Below are 18,661 nucleotides of genomic sequence, written 5' to 3'. Positions count from 1 at the left end.
AAGATAATAAGATTTATAATTTTGTAGACAAGTTCATAAAGAATTCATAATATTTTATGGCTATAGACAAATATAAGAATCACAAACACGATAAACCATACGAAAACTAAAGACCATAAACTAAAAGAAATTAATAAGAAAAATAATCAAAAGAAATAAAATCAATAAACAAATAATATTCTTAAAATTCTAAAAGGAATATAGGACTCTTAGGGACAATTTTATAAGAGAAAACAAGATCACATGATACAAACAATGGAGAAAAGGGGTATAAAAGCTATTAATATCCTAAGATTCGTGTCATGGAAGACATATAAAGTTATATCAAAGATTACACAATTAAATTTTTTTAGAAGAAATGGATCATAATAAAATATATTGATAGACTCCTTTTTTGTTAAGGAAATTCTAATTGGACATTCTACTTACCTTGTGAGATTAGAGAAGAGAAATTTGATAAGAAAAAGTGTTAACTATGTCTTCACTATTAATGATGATCAAAAGAAAGGATATAGATTGTAGAATCTTGGCGTAGGATATAGATTGTAGAATCTTGGCGTAGGATATAGATTGTAGAATCTTGACGTGGAGCATATGTCCACATCTAGGTTTATCAAGTTTAATGGAAAGTTTGAGGATATGATAAAATCCTCTCCAAATTCTTAATCAAAAGTGAACATAAATAATGATGTATTCTATAGTACCTTTGAAATATATTAAAATTAAAAATATATTCTAATTCAAAATTGATAAAGTTATGCAAATTTTAGAAAATCTACAATAAATTATGTTTTCTGTCTTTTGAAGATATCTAACAAAATAAATAGGTAAGCCAGATAGTTATTATTAAATATCTTCATAGAATTGATGATTATGAGATTCCATGAATTCACCTAACTATTAGAGGATATATTGGTGCCAGATTGGAGCTTAGACAATGGGATTCCCCAATCAATCTTCTCTCGTCAAGAAGGCAGACAACTTTTATTGGCAAAATCAAAGAAAAAATAATGGAGGTGCTCAATGAGTCTCATTTTGTCATTTTCAAAGCAGTCAAAAAAAATTTGGGTGATGAATTCATCATAACCAATCATAAGTATAGGGTTAACATGGAGATCCTAGTGGTGTTCGTTACCAGCCTCCTCCATTTCGGGCTGCCAAAGAAGAAAATAGAGACATTATGCAGGAAAGTATTCAAGACAGATTTGCTTGGATATTTGAGTTATACCCTGAAGAATATTGATGAGAACTTGAAAATTCTGATGCCTCTGGACTACAATTTTAGAAATGAAAAACTACCACGTAAGGTTTCCCATTTTATACTTTGAGGATGGGAAATGTTTTGAAAGCAAGGGAATTCATAATAAAGGACAATGCTAATTTTCTTTGGGCCTTGTTTCGGTTGACAAAAATTATTCAATAAAATTGGATTAAAAAGTATCTTGAATTCCACGTGGTTTATCAGAATTTACTCCTGCAAGATTGGTTGGCAGACTAGAATCATAACTTAAAGATGTCATGGCTTGTGGGGGTCCAGATCCCCTGGAAGTGATCGATTGCTTCCCAAAACTAGAAGAAACAAGAAAATTCCAGTGATTGTCGAATGGGTGGAAACTTTAAACTCTCCAAGACCACCTCCACCTGGTAGGTGATTCTCTAGCATAACAGAGGCAATACATGGCTGGGTTTGGTTATAATGTTTTTTCTTTTAATATTTTCAATCTAGTTTGAAATAGTTTCTAGTTAAGTGAAAGACTCTGTTTTTTTTGAATATTTTTTGGTTTATGCCCTAATCTTTGGGCTGAATCAAATATGTTTTACATGAGGGCATGTTTCATCAAACTGGGTATAACTTTAATTATGGATTTATTCCAATTATATATTTAATATTATGGCTTCAGTCCTTTGATGGTCAAAAATATAAAAGTGACCATAGTTGTAAATCTTATTTCCATTAATGTTTTGATTGTGAAAAAATTAGAGTTAAATTCTTTGATTGTTTCTACTGGTTATAATTCTCAAGTTAAAACTTTGTATTGTTAGTGTGAATAAAGATATTTCTTAACTAATTTCTAATTGGAACGTATTCCATTTTAAGTTTACTTAAGACCTAGCTTCCATTTATGCTAGTTCTCATAAATTTACTTTATGTTTAACTTGTTATTTAAAAATGTTCATATGATCATATGATCATGCCAGTCTTGTCAGCTTTGAACAGTTCGTCAGTTTCAGACTTATCAGATTGTTTGGTAACCTTCCAATCTTTGTAAAAAAACGATTGTAGGACAGATCAACAGTTTCAAGTTTGGGAAACATACTTTCGGCCTGAGGAATGTCCATCTCTGAAATGTAGCTGTGTCTTATGATTAAATCTGTTAAACGTCCTGGGCGATTTGGATGAGCACTCTGATTAATACTTCCCTGCGGCTCAGAACTATCCAGAGGCATATTTCGTGGATCCACTCCTGTCAGCAACTGCTCTAAATCAAGTAGACAATTCAGAACATCCAAAAATTTTATATTCGCCCATGCAATTGTTACAGGTAACGCTATCATTTCACAATTATATATTTTGAAACTTTCCAAATGTACTAACTTTTCAATAGAGTTGCCAATAAGAAGTAGATTAGTGCACCCTATCAGAGTCAAATCTGTTAACCTGCTCAAATTACATAGAGAAGATGGCATCTCTGTCAATCCCGTGCTCCCTATATGTAGTTCTTCGAGATCTTCCAGCTGTTCAAGATTGTGAGGCAATTCCCTCAGCTCAGTATGGACCACATTTAAATGCTTTAAAGACTTCTGAACCTCAGTTCCTTTGGGCATTTCCTTTAGCATGGAGCAACCCTGAAAGTCGAGGTACTCAAGCGTGGAGATTTTTCCCAAATCTTGGAGAACAAGCTTCCTGCAATCTCGCAATGCTAAATATTGGAGTTGCAATATTTGTTCCGTAAAAGAATCTGGCAAAACCTTCAAATCGCTGCAGCCAGATAGATCTACATGTCTTAGACTTCTTACTTCCTCAAATTTAATTGGGAGTGTCTTAAGGCCTCGAATATTTTGTAAAACCATCTTACACAAACTCTTGAAATTGAGCTTTTCTAACCCCGCCTGAAACCACTGTACTCCAATATTTATTGGAAGCTCCCGTGACTCTGAAATCTCTGGAATCTCTGAAGTTGAGACGTTTACTGTAAACGACTGTTGAAGGTCCAGCTGTGCTTGTGCTTGCGCTTCCAAAATCTCTATTGAATGCGACTTCTAATGCACGCAGCTGCGAAGGAGGCTGCGATTACAACAGTGGTTTAACTGCTATCAATATTACAGTTACAAAATGGAAAAGCTCTGCTCTAATTTAATCGTTGGCTGAGGAAGGATGCACATACCTCACGATCATCAAACAAGTTCCAACACTCTTAAACTTTTCAGTAAGAGAGTCGAAAGAATATTCCTTAAACTACGCAATGAGACGAGAGAAGGATTTAAAATATCCTCGAATTGATCCAAGCGAAGCCATGTCAAGTCTCCGGAAACACTATTGAGTTGCTGCAGGATAGTGGAATTTTGAACAGCTAGAATGTTTAATCCGTATATATCTTGATTTTGCAAAAGTACTGGCAACTCAGGTTATTCATCTCTACGAATTCCTCGTACATCGTACTTTTGCTTGGAGACATGTCAACCAAAACCTTAATGATGGGACCTTTCCATCGATCAAGCCAGGCATAATGATGGGAGGAACGTGGCTGATCAATCAGCGGAGATATAATATGTTAATTTAAAATAAATATATAAATATATATAATGGTAAATCATGAATAAAACATAATATTTTATTATTAATAATGGTAAATTTCATTTGAATTTTATGATTAGATAAAATGCTATTTGGTGAGTAATGAATGAAGGGAAAAGTCGATGAAGCTCAGAGTAAGGGTCTATACTAGCATTTAAGAAAATGAAATTATTGAAAAGAGTAAAACAATATAGATGAATTAAAACCTTCACTACTATTATAGAACAAAAACATAGGATTATCTAAAAATTGGATAAATGTGTACAAACATTAATAAGCTTTCTTCACTCCAATTTTAGAAAATTACATTGATGTTTATCATAAATGAACAAATGTTGTGTTGTATTAGATTTTTTATTGATTGTCTAGATACTTATAATTAAATTATTGTATCTTTTGGTGAAATTGGGTGCTTATAAATAGGTCCGCTAGTGATTAAATCTTTTTTAGTGCAAAGACTTGACACTATTGAATATCTACAGAATGGTAAAATTTTATACTAAAAAAAAATTTTAAGCCGCAAATGTCTTGATTTTTAGAAATTCTGGCAGCGAGTGATCTTCATCTCTACAAATTCCTCTTACACCATACTACTGGACAGAGCCATGGGAACTAGAGACCTTAGATATGCAATAACACTATTTATTATTTTATGTATAATATATTTTGAAAACAATTATTATTAAATAAATGTATAGATAATTTTAGCAAGCATCCACATTGTCTAAACAAAGGGGTTGTGGTTATTTGAAAACGTGGTAGACGTATTAGAACCTTCAGTACAACTGTAGAACTAAAACAAGGGATTTCACAAAATAAACATTGTTGTACTTTGATCAAAATTACATTGATATAAATTAGAGGTGTGCATAACACTAAAATATTGGATAGTTGTTGTATTATTTTTCTCAAGCACTATCTTTAATTACCTACCGAGATAACTATAATAAAATAGAGATACAATAGTACTACATTAAAAAAATAAGACAAATATTATTTGCTTTTGTTTAAGCATTATTTTGTTGACAAGAACCACATATATAGATAATCCTTACCAAGATAGGCAGGAGAAACAATCGGTAGCAGAAAATCCTTATCAAGTTATTCTTTGACCACATTATTAAATGCTATACCAGGGACTTTAAGGAAATGAATAAGTTCAGAGTAAGATAAAGAGAGTCAAAATATACAGGATTCTTAGGAGGTTTGGAGGATTCTAACATTTAATTTCCTTTGATATCAATGATCTTCAGAGGAATCCATCAAATTCTAAACTGTTCAAAAGGGATTTATTTTATTATTTATTAATCATAGGGGTTGGTCTTTTCTTGCAAGCTTGGAAACAATACTTTCATTCAACCAATTGTGCTCTATGGTTACATCTTGGATACATCAGATTTTATAACTTCCCAAAGGAATATTGGGACATCGTTCTTTTGTTTGGAAATGGGAATAATTTAGGAGGATTTATGAAAGTCGATGAAAATTTTCATGATGAGCGATCTCTTGATGCATAAATGGGATAGATGGTGATCTCTGGGAGATTCAGACTTTTTTGGTGTGCTATGATCACTAGCCTAAAATTGTCCTTATTTGCAATTCTAAATAATTAAAAGCTTATTAGATAATATAGCAAATATTTCTATAGATGTTGACCAATGGGAGAGTATCGAAAAAAAAAATGTAGGATTCATTTTCTAGGAAAATCCTTCTTATATTTGATGAACTGGTGATGCTTTAGAGAATATTTTAGGCACAAAATAAACAAAGAGGAGTGTTGACAATAACTCAACCCAAAAGAAATTAAGATTAGACAATTTGCAACTACAATAAACTGATTGTAATAGGTGCATGAATATTTAATTATAGCTTGATCACATGATCAATTTATCAAATGATGAGAAATAAAGAATGCAACACAATTGCTTTAACAAAGATGTCTTTTAGATTATGAGATGTAGTAATATGCATATTCATGTGAAATTCAAGTTTAAAGAATCTTTTTTTGTCTCATTCAAAAATTGTGCATGTAGTTCTCATGCAAAGTGGTAGAATTAATATTCCAATAGCCTCTTTCTTGATTTCAAACACGAATTGACTCAATACAAAAAAATATGATAATTTCCTATCTTTACTAGGCTTATCTTCTGGCATGATGCATTATGGAACAATCTCTATTTTGACTGTAAATTATTTGTAAATTCTTTGTTTTCCACTCAACACCCCATATTAATGGGGTAGGCTAATTTGTGTGGCTTCTACAAGATCTGCATCTTATTCATGCAAATTCTAATTTGTGATCTTCCTGCAACTTACTCTTCCAAATCAAGGGCTTCACCTTTTTCAAAGGTAGAGACAAATTATATCAGATCTTCTTTTTGACTTTGGTCTCCTCTTTTAAGAGTTGGCTTCTCCTTTTATAAAATATTTTTTCTTTGTTGTATGGCTAGACTCTAGTGACTTATGAACCTTTGGTTACAATTTCAAGTGATTCATGTTCAATTTGAAGCAGTGGCAAACATTGAGAAATCTCCTTTCTTTCTTTTGAAAAGAGGGGTACAAATTTATTCAAAGAAAAGCTAAGAGAACAAGAAAGTGGCCTCAGGCCCACCAAGAAAGGCCAGCAAAGGGCCAAAAGAAGTTCCAAGGGAACCCAAACAAAATAGAACTACATGCTCCCATCCTCCAAAATTAACTTTTTGAGAATTCTAAAATAATTGGTATGGAGGAAACCCCAACAATGTGGTATGAAAGGTTGCACTCTTACTTAATAAAGATTGGATTTATGAGGACTAGTGAAAACAACAACATCTATATGAAGAATGATGAGGATAATGGAATACTGATTTCAGCCATATTTGTTGATGATATTATTTTTTGTGGAAATGATTCTTTATGTAAGAACTTTGGAAATGAAATGTGCAAAGAATTTGAGATGTCATTAATCGGTGAAATAAAGTATTCTATAGGTTTACAAATACTGCAAATGAAAAATGAGATTTTCATTACTCAATCCAAGCATATAAAGGAAATCTTGAAGAAATTTGGAATTGAGGATTCTAAACCTGTAAGTACTCCTATGACTACAAATTGTAAACTATCAAAGAATGATGAATCTGCATCTGTTGATGAGACACATTACCGATCTATGATTGGAACGTTGCAATATGCAGTTCACAACAGGCCTAATATAGCACATGTAGTAGGTATAGCTGCAAGATTTTCTGCAGATCCCAAAGAAACCCATATGACAACAGTCAAGAGAATTTTTGGATACTTGAGAGGCACTAAAGATTATGGTTTACTATATAAAAAGAGGAATGATTTTGACTTTAAAGTCTATACTGATGCTGATTGGGTAGGAAATGTTGATGACAGGAAAAGCACAAGCGACAGAGCTTTCTTTTTGGGAGAAAGACTAGTGAGTTGGCTTAGCAAGAAACAAGGATGCATTTCACAGTCAATAGCTAAAGCTAAATATGTCACTGCAGCATTGAATTGTACCAATATAGCATGGATCAAACAATTGTTGGAAGGTATGAATGAGACAATTACCGAGCCAGTAACTATATTTTGTGATAATACAAGTGATATTAACATTTCAAAGAATCTGGTAATGCACTCTAAGACAAAGCATATTTCTATAAAGTATCATTATCTAAGAAAAGAAGTTCAAGAAAAGAAAGTTGTGCTAGAATATGTTAGCACAAAGGAACAAATAGTATACATCTTCACAAAGCCACTATGAGGGGACACTTTTGAGTATCTCAGAAGTAAGTTAGGGGTCCTACCCCTATCTAGTACTCACTGATAGAGTTCAGTGAAAGAATCAATTCTATGACTCTACAAAATACTATTTGTGAGTTGATGTTGATTTACACACTTTAGAAGGTTGTCTAAAGTTGTGCAAGAAATAGTTCTTGCTTGTGCCAACCATTTTGACAAAGAAACAAGAACTATCAGGAATGATGATAGGGAAGTGCTAATCCGTCTTGATGCGGACACTATTGAGAAGGTTTTCATAATACCACCAGTACCTGTGTACATAGAGATCTCTAAAGATAGTGCAGCTGAGTACTATGTTTCAAGAGAAAAAGATTTCAAACGCTATATCAATAGATGGATCAATGAGCCACGGGCTGCTTTTACAAGATGGGCAAAGTTGTACTGTAGTGATTTCAAGTGGGAAATCGGAGATACAATCACTCTTCTCAGCAGGATGATGGGTTTAGAACATTCTAATGTTTTTGAACCATGGATTTATAAGTTCATCAAGCTCATAAGGCAGTCTCAACACATCTCTTGGGGTTAAATCATCAGTGATACCCTTTGTGAACAACTTGCAGCAGTTCCTTCCACTATGATGTTCTAAATGAACTCATATTTGGTGTATATAGTAGCATCACTCAGACACTTCCCTGGTCTTTCTACCAAGGGTGATTGCTCACTTATACCAGTGTTGGATTACTATGACCAATTGCCTTTGAGACCCAGCAAATTGCACTTCAGGAGGGTCCAGGATGCCTTTTTTGGTCATTTTATGTGCCTGTTTGATAAGCACTAAAAAATAGAAGAGTGTCAGATGCCGCCTGGGAGAAGGTGAATGAATATGGCTAATTATTCCTTCAATTCCCAACTTTCACTTACATGAGAGTTGGATGTTATAGCGGCCAGCCATATATGATTCCTAGATATCCAACTAATAAGATCATTCTTATGGAGTTGGAAAGACAGATCATGGTTGTTCATGCACATCAATCTGTTAAGCATAAGGTTCGAATGGGAATTTCTACAAATAATCCATTGAAATTTGGACATTATTCCCTCATTACATCCACCAAAGCCAAGGCCATGGAGATCGAAATGCAAGAAGAAATCATTCTAAAAAGCTATGTTGGAATAGGGAGTAGAATAGAAAATATATGAAATTTTGTTTACAAACAAGTATAGATAGAATTGTGTTTCTTATTGCCAAAACATTACCCATGCATTAAAAAGGTATTACAAGCCTGAATGTTCACATGTCAAATACAATAGTACTTAAGAAAGCTTTAAATCTTTGAGTTGGGTACCTATTTGTTGCTTGTTATGATTGAAAGTAGGTAATAAGTGGATTTATATGACTAGGTGTAGCAATGTTCATAATGTTCCAAAATATAAGGAAAATCGAGCTCAAAAGGTTTAATTTTTAAAACTTCAATGTCATCTTGTGAGTCCATCTACATTAAGGTGGGGCATGTTGATAAGTCATTCAAACATAAGTTTTCATGCAACTTATAATTGACCAAGGTTTCCTAAGTTCACATGAATTATATTTTTAGATGCATTTTTTTTAGATTTTTAAGATATAAACTCATCTTGCATGTTCAATAGATGAAAGGAAAATAAACAAATTTATTATTATTTGCTTTACAATTATTTTTATTGTTGTTTGAAACAGTCTATAATGAAGACCTCTATATTGAGGAACCATCAATATGTAAATATTTAATAAATTGAATAGAAAAATATAGTTGAAACAATTTTATGTGTGTTTTCCACTATCTCCACGGTGTTTCTATGCTTGCTTAGACCTAGTTTATGCAATTCTTGCAAATATTGATTTAGCCATTTCTCCTTATATAAAGAATAAGGCTTTTACATCTGTGTACCTATTTTCAAAGTTATGAAAATTATTCTCTACTTGTATCAAAACATTATACATTATTTGGTCAATAGGCCTAGGCAAATTATTTTGTACTAAATCTCCTACATGTTTTTGTTTTTGGTTTTTTTGTGCTACAACATACTTTCTCATTTTATTTGTTTTTTATTGATGTACACTTTGACACGTTAACAAAATACTTATATAACATTTTAAGAACTTTGAAAACTTCATTTTCTAAACTGTTCTATAACTAGTTTGATATTTTTTATTATATAAAATGTATAGAGTATTCACAAATGCAAAGAGAAATGATCTTATATCTCATGCCATTGCTTGTGTACAATTTTGTTTAAATTTAAGTGGCTAGAGTGTTCTTATGTAAATTATTAATTAGGAGAAAAAGATAAATCGGAATCTTTCTCTATTTCAATGAAGCAACAATCTTTTGTTGGGAAATGATACGTGACTTCAAAAAATAAATTTCTTCTTTTAATTTATCTGCATTTTTTTCTCCACATTTTAGATGCAAAAATTATTATTAAGAATTTTTTTGAAAAATATCATCTAAGAAAGTACTTTAAAATGAACAACAAAATTTAATATTCATGAAATTACCAACTCTACAAATTACTACTCCAAAATTTAATAAAAAATTGATAAACCAAATAAATTAAACAACTCCTTAGAAACCTGCGCATTTACGGCTTCTACACTCCATCTCCATCGGAGTGGTGGCTTATCAAATTCATCGTTAGAGAATTTAAAGTCATTAAACACTTTTGAATCTTTTCTCCACATCAGTACATGTAATGTATGATCCAAAGTAGATGAGTGGGTGGTGTAAGTATGACCAAGGAATGATACTTCAATCTCACAATTCTGATCCGTAATTGCACTGCAACGTCCCTAACTGAAGCCTCCATGAAATTGTATAACACCTCCAAAACTCGACCTCCAGCAGAATCATGCACACAATTTAAAATATGAATCAATCAAAAATGAAATGTCATTCAGTAAAAATGCAAAAGCAGAGTAATGTCTGTTGTTATTAAAAGTAACAACAGACATTCAGACATTATCATTATCACTTTCTATAGAGACATTCACTTCAATTCACTCTCGATAGGTTTATTGTTTGAGTCATTAAAAGTAATGAGTAAGGTAATGTTGATTTGGACGCATCTATTCTGGTTCTAAAAAGACAGTACGGACTGACTAACACAAGTGTTAGTCACGCATTTTACACTGTCGATTTTGCAATTAACGGCTGCGATTGACTAACCTATCACTAACACACTGTACGAAAGGTCTGTTTTGGAGCTAGAATAGCTGCCGCCTGCTGATTTTGCTATTCGTATGAGGGAATGTTTTTAATGTCAATTTTATATTAAAGTTTTTTAAAGTTTGGCATAATTACAGATTTATCTATAACAGTTATGTACTTGCATATCGTACGTTATACTATTAATATTTGACTTTAATTAATATTTAACTATCATTTGCCCAACCCGCTAAGTTTCCAATTGTCCTTTCTTAATTTCTTTAAAAAAATAATCTTTTAGTTGATTTAGATTTTAATTAGTGATTTTTATTTCCTCCCTATGCTTTAAATTGGTTTTTGGATTCTAAATCTCATCCTATTTCATCTTTCATAGCACTCTATCAATATTTTACCACAACTCTATGTATTTAGCATCCTCCATTTTCATTATAATTATCATTCCAACTTCAAGCGATGATTTTTTATTCTTTCTTCATCATGTTTCTTTTATTATCTTGTTATTCATTTTTCTCTTTGACATCTCTAACTTATCACATCTCCCCCAAAAAAAATCTGTGCACACTAGGACAATAAGTTTGTTTTATGCCTTCACAATGATGAATGCAAGAGTTTTGTGTGACTTTTCATTTGTATTTTATAAATTTTATAGAGTCCTTATTTTTTTAGGTTATAAGAAGGGCAACACAATACAATGATCTCATTGTTTTTTGGTGGGGACTTCATTTTCCAAGCATTCATGCTTGTAGGCCCAAGTAATATATTTGTTCCAACTAGATGGATTCATTTGAAAGATCCAACATTATATTTAGCACAAAATTATATGGTTTCAATTAAATTAATTTAAAAATTTGAAGGTTTCTAAAAATAGATGTAAAAGAGAAACCTAGAGACACGAGTAATCTTGAAAAATAGGGTAAGGTGAATATGAATGTACTTTCAGCTATTATATGGCATGAAGGAAGAAAATAACATGAATTACTGTAAAGTTAGAAAATGAAATAAATCATGTTACAATGTTGAAGGTAAAATGTCTAGACACAAAGTTTGTAGATTATATATAAAAAAGTATTTCAAATTAGCATCATAATTGGAGCTAACTAGAAATTTGATGATATAATTCAACTAGAAAAAGTATAAAAGATTTTGTTTGATTAAGGTAACAATATCTATAATTTTGTAGACAAGTTCAAAAAGAATTTATAAGATTTATGGCTATAGACAAATATAAGAATTAGAATCAGGGTAAACTATAAAAAAATTAAACACCATAAATTAAAGAAAATTAATAAAAAAATATTTTAAAAAAATAAAATCAATAAACAAATAATATTTTTTAAATTATAAAAGGATTGTATGACTCTTAGAGGAAATTTTACAAGAGAAAACAAGATCACATGATACAAACTATTGAGAAAAGGGAAATAAAAGCTATTAATATCCCAAGATTCATGTCATGGATGACATATGAAGTTTTATTAAAGATCACACAATTATTTTTTTTAAGAATAAATGGATCATAATAAAATATATTGATAACCTCCTTATTTTGTCAAGGAAATTCTAATTGGACATTGTACTTATCTTATGAGATTGGAGAAGAGAAATATGATAAGAAAAAGTGTTAAGTGTGTCTTCATTGTTAACGATGATCAAAATAAAGGATATAGATTGTAGAATCTTGGTGTGGAGGATATGTCCACATCTAGGTATATCAAGTTTAATGAAAAGTTTGAGTATATGATAAAATCCTCTCCATATCCTTGATCACAAGTGAACATAAATAATGATGTATTCTATGGTACCTTTATATGAAGATTGAGGAAATGAGTTGAATCAAAGATTCGGACTTCTAGTGCATCCACAATGAAGTTTCCTACCAAAAGACACATACGCAAATCAAAATCTAAACTAGAAACACATGTGCATGTCACACCACCTACTCCATTACAATCCTTAAATCAACATCTTATGTAGATAATATGGCTCTTAGAAGCACACATAAGAAGCTATGATTTATTGGAGATATGAGATGATGAATGGAAGATTATTATAAGAGAAAGCAAAATACAAAGATAGACTAAACGCTAGATGGTTGAAATGAGAGACGGGCTGAGTATTTATAGCTATCCTCAAGGGTGAATCCAAAATCAAGATGAATATGGGATAAAGGATTGATCTAGAAATGAAGAGTGTTTATCCCACATTGAATAGGTTGATGAAATGGATAGGAGCAGGAGGTTCTAGATAGAAAATAAATTTTGATATGTAGGAGATTTGGAAAATAGATTAATAATAGAATATATTAATGGATTTAAATGAATTAATGGAGAATAATATTATTAAATGGATTTAATGAATATATGATGAATGAATATTATAAGATAATGAAGAATAATAGTGGATAATATGTTATGCTATGAAGAACAAGATAATGAATAATGGATAATAAGGATCCACTTGACAAAGGGAAAAATTGAGGTCGATTGGTAGGACAATTGTAATGAAAATTTTCTATGTCTACATTATCAATTAAAATTCAAAATATATTCTAATTCAAAATTGATAAAGTTATCAAAATTTTAGAAAAACTACAATAAATAATATTTTTTTCTCTTTTGAAAATATTTAACAAAATAAATAGGTAAGCCAGATAGTTAATATTAAATATCTTAACATAATTGATCTTTATGAGATTCCATGAATTTACCGATCTACTAGAGGATATACGGTTTGAAACAATATCAATAAGGGTGGATCCCTTGTTCAAGTTAGCTACTTTTATATTGTAAATGCTTGCAATAATGCTCTTTTGTGGATTGATTCATGGGATCTTCATCCTCCAATTCTTTCCTTTTTTCCCCATCTTCATCACTTGAGCAATTTGTTTGTGCATGTGGCCTAGTCTAATTTTTTTATTTCAATGATTATCATCAACTAGGGAATTCTCTAATTTCTCATTAGAAAGATATCAATAGTTGAGCTATAGGGAAGGTCAAGATCCTAGGATGACCTAGCCTCTATTCTTGTTGATAGCCATTGTTGTTTATAGTAGAAAGGAGTCCTAGCTTGGGCATATGATCCTAAAGGAGTTTACTCTATTTGTAATGGTTAAATTATTATATGTTGCAAAGCATTATTTGAGGACTTTTCGTAGTGGAAAGAGTTAATAGAGTAAATTTTGTTAGCCCAAGTGTAAGTTCTTTGTTTACCTTCTATACAAGAATATATGTCTTACCAAGATAACATCAAGATGAGAGATTTTTATGATCCCTCTAAGTGTGACTTTGTTGAATTTCAACCCTATATTCATGTTATTTCTTTATCTTATATTTGGGCTGATTTAGGGAATCATCTTTCCTTTTTTCTGTGTTATTAGTTGCATAAGTTACTTGTCCTTTATTTTTTCTTTGGAAAATTTATTTGGAAGTAAAGCATTGAATCTTTTACAAATATTAGTCTCACTAGGTATATTTGGTAGAACACATTAAATTCAATAAAAGTAACCTTAGTTGCAAATCTTACTTCCTCCAATGTTTTGATTGTGAAAAAAATTGAGTTAAGCTCTTTGGTTGTTTCTACTTGTTATGGCTTTGAAGTTAAAGCTTCGTATTCTTAGTGTGAATAAGGATATTTCCTAACTAATTCCTAGTTGGAACCTATTCACATTTTAAGTTTACTTAGGACCTAGCTTGCATTTAAGTTAGTTGTCATAAATTTACTTTATGTTTTAAAACTTGTTATTTAATAATGTTCATATAATCATGTTATTTATCCTCGTTGACATTCTAAAAGTTATCTTATAATGGGGCCATGTCTCATTATTAACTGTTAGATTATAGGCATTTGTTATATTGGATCGTGCTAGCCCTTGTTCAAAACCTTCACTTGATCATGAGCCATCTAGCCTAACACAACTTGCTAGCCTTGTGACTCCTCATGGACATGACTCCTAGTAATCATGTGTATGAGGATCTTACAAGTTGTAGAGACCATGCTTTATGTGTTTGCAACATGGCTCCTAATATGTATCTGATGATGTTACTTGTCCAGATATCATTCCTTTCTGATATGGCTCCTAGTGAGGATCCAAGGATCTTACTAGTCCTGGATGTGATACCTTTTATATTTTGTATGCTCCATACGTGCTACCAATGATGATCATGTTGCTCGTGTTATTCTTACCTTTTAAGTTGACATTATAGATTGATAAGATCCTAAGTCTTGGTGGCTCCCACCTTGCCAAGCTTGGTGTTGTCTTGTCTCTTTGATGTTTTGATGAAATAATCTTTTGTTTCTCTATAATTTACTAGTGGTAGATGAGCATAAGTTAATACTTGCAGTAAAGTGTAGGCTCAATGTACTATTGTCAATTGTACCTTTTACAACTTCAAACTTAGTTTGGACCTCCTTTGTTGGTTGTGTCCAACATACCTAATTCATTTCTCATTGTGCTGCATATCATTGATTCAACAATCATAATGAATCATAATGTGTTAATCCATAATGAAGGCATTCATCAACATCTTTCAATCAATATCAAGTTTATGGTTTCATATCTAAGGTATATTTTGTCAATTCAAGCATTTTAAATGTTTTTCTAACCTCTATCCTTCTTAAGACAACTCTTTTACATCAATCATTGCTAGCTATTGCATTGGTAAGAACACCAGCATGAGGTTTGACTTAAGGCAAGCCCCTATACATCAAAACTGTTCTTCCCCATTTTCATGTGTGTAAGTTCAAATCTAATTGTAGAGAGAACTACAAGTATGCAAAGAAAACAATAGAAATCTAATTGTAGAGAGAACTACAAGAATGCAAAGAAAACACCTAGATTGGGGTGCCCTCTATACTTTTTGGCTAAATTTTAGGGAGATGGATCTATTAGATCTTCTGATAAGGAATATAGAAGTTTTTTTTGGTAACAAACATCTCAAACTAGGGCACCTAAGAATTATGTGCAACATTTTCAAGGTCAGTTTTCTACCATAGGTTCCTTTCTGTATCATTTTTTCATATCTAAGCTAGTGTGTTGATTGCCAGTTTTACATTTCACTTTTATTGTTGAAAGATGTCAATTTCTTATCATTTGGCCTAGATCTTGTATAGTCAATTCCAATTGCACAACTTTCAAAAAGGGATCAATTAATCAAAGTCTTCAGCTCTTCTTTTAAAATTGAAGTTGAACCTTATTTCCCAATGATCTTATTTGTGAAAATTGAGATCTTAGTTTGCATACATAGGCTAGGATCCAAATTTCCACCACATTAGCATGATATGTTTCTAGAAGAAGTATTGTATTGCAAAGCCTCTATATAGAGAGGTGATATATAATTCATTCGGTCTCTTTAGTCTAAGATTAGTTCATCAAATTATGTAATCATGAGTAAAATTTGACAAATATCATAACATTAGACTTAAAGATTTATGATCATTTTATCAACTTGAATAAACAATTTTTGTGTCTCGTAATTTTTTCACTAACCTTGGGATCTTGTACCAATTTATGTCTTTTATGATAGAGGTAGTCTTTGAAGTTGTGGGCATAATTAAAAAAAAGACAGTCGTGGTGGTAGTTACTATAGGGTGGAAGCTTATCGTCGGGCATTACTTTTTCTTACCATAAATTATTATGCTCATTTCTACGACCGCAATTCCAAACTCCAATGCAATAACCCTTAGATGGAGCCTTGATGTTTTAACAACTATGTTACTAAAAACATTATGAGAAATCAAAATATTTAAAAGTTGCTTCTAAGAATCGAATTTTATATGCATATAAATTTTATATATATATATAGTTTTTCTTCTCTCTCTATATATATATACGTTCTTTGATAGAAATTTTATCACTTGTGTCCTAAAAACACAATTTATCAACAGATTTATTAAACACAAAAGAAAAATGTTCGAGAATTTTTTCAGGTTAAATAAATGTTCTAGAAGCTCTTGAATTCTTTCAGTTAAAGATAATGAATTGTTCTTATGACTCACCAGATAACGATAGAGAGCTAGGTAGCGGATCGCGCTTGGTTGGACGGACATTTGAAAACAGGATAACTGTTCCAATAGATCCAGACCCTGAAAGCTTCGCAGTTCCCAACACCCATTGGCTCTAATAACTTGTATTGATTTCAGACCTTCCACATTAAGTGTCTCTAGTTCACCACATCCGCTTATGTCAAGAACTTTGAGTCTTGCCAGGTTAGAGAGGCATGCCAGTGATGTCAGATTTGAACAGTTCGTCAGTTGCAGACTTATCAGATTGTCTGGTAACCTTCCAATCTTTGTCAAAAGACGATTGTAGGACAGATCAACAGTTTCAAGTTTGGGAAAAAGACTTTCGGCCTGAGGAATGTCTATCTCTTGAATGTGGCTGTGTCTAATGATTAAATCTGTTAAACAACCTGGGCGATTTGGATGAGGACTCTGACCAATACTTCCCTGCGCCTCAGAACTATCCAGAGACATATTTCCTGAATCCACTCCTGTCAGCAACTGCTCCAAATCAAGTGGACAATTTTGAACATCCAAAATTTCATATTCACCCATGCCATTGTTACAGGTAACGCTCTCATTCCACATTTATGTACTCTGAAACTTTCCAAATTTACTAACTTTTCAATAGAGTTGCCAATAAGAAGTAGATTAGTGCACCCTATCAGAGTCAAATCTGTTAAACTGCTCAAATTATATAAAGAAGATGGCATCTCTGTCAATCCCGAGCTCCCTATATGTAGTTCTTCCAGATCTTCCAGTTGTTCAAGATTGTCAGGAAATTTCCTCAGCCCAGTATGGACCACATTTAAATGCTTTAAAGACTTCTGAACCTCAGTTCCTTTGGGCATTTCTCCTAGCATGGAGCAACCCTGAAAGTCGAGGTACTCAAGCGTGGAGATTTTTCCCAAATCTTGGAGAACAAGCTTCCTGCAATCTCGCAATGCTAAATATTGGAGTTGAAATAATACATGTCTTAGATTTCTTACTTCCTCAAATTTAATTGGGAGTGTTTCCAGGCCTGGAATATTTTGTAAAATTATCTTAACCAAATTCTTGAAATTCAGCTTTTCTAACCACGGTCCAATATTTATTGGAGGCTGCAATGACTCTGAAGTCTCTAAAATCTCTGAAATCTCTGAAGTTGAACCATGTTTACTGTGAATGACTGTTAAAGTTCCAGCTGTGCTTGTGCTTGCGCTTCCAAAATCTCTATTGAATGCGACTTCCAATGCACGCAGCTGCAAAGGAGGCTGCGATACCAACAGTGATTTAATTGCTATCAATATTTACAATTAGAAAATGAAATATCTCTGCTCTAGTTAAAACGTTGGCTGAGGAAAGATGCACATACCTCACGATCATCAAACAAGTTGCAGAAATCTTGAGGGCTGACGCCATGAAATTCCAACACTCTTAAACTTATCAGTAAAAGAGTAGAAGGAATATTCCTTAAACAACTCCATGAGAGCGCAGAATGATTTGAAGTGTCCTTGGATCGACTGAAGCGAAGCCATATCAAGTCTCCCGAAAAACTATTCAATTGCTGCAGGATGGTGGGATTTTGAAGCGCTAGAATGTTTAATCCGTAGATATCTTGATTTTGCAAAAGTACGCGCAACTCATGGGATTCATCTCTACGAATTCCTCCTACATCGGACTTTTGCGTGGAGACATGGTAACCAAAAACCTTAATGATGGGACCCATCCATCGATCAAGCCAGCCATAAAGATGGGAAGAACGTGGCTGATCAATCAGCGGAGATAGAATACGTTAAATTGCAAATAGCAAATTTTAATCTAGTAATTTTTTTTTTAATACAGGTTATTCATCGTAGTTTTTATAATGAATATATCAAAGAAATTCTCCTCATTAAAAAGAAATTCGAAGTAGCATAAATAATTATTTAAGTGTATGTATAGAGGGAGTGTGTAAAGT

At 32.2% G+C, this 18,661-nt stretch overlaps 1 protein-coding gene across 1 annotated transcript; it reads right to left on the bottom strand.

Moving 5' to 3' along the window:
- Positions 1-2,190: 2,190 nt before the first annotated feature.
- On the bottom strand, positions 2,191-18,430 carry LOC131876115 (receptor-like protein 7). The gene is made up of 7 exons (XM_059220903.1): positions 18,077-18,430; positions 17,274-17,975; positions 16,720-17,223; positions 3,642-3,746; positions 3,403-3,546; positions 3,078-3,286; positions 2,191-2,980 (listed from the first exon to the last, which is right to left on the bottom strand). Exons 1-7 carry the CDS (start codon positions 18,428-18,430, stop codon positions 2,191-2,193), a joined length of 2,808 nt encoding a protein of 935 aa, XP_059076886.1.
- Positions 18,431-18,661: the final 231 nt, after the last annotated feature.

Source organism: Cryptomeria japonica, chromosome 5 (genome assembly GCF_030272615.1).
Source record: "Cryptomeria japonica chromosome 5, Sugi_1.0, whole genome shotgun sequence".
Lineage (NCBI taxonomy): Eukaryota > Viridiplantae > Streptophyta > Pinopsida > Cupressales > Cupressaceae > Cryptomeria > Cryptomeria japonica.
This window is presented reverse-complemented; position numbering and strand designations above follow the sequence as displayed.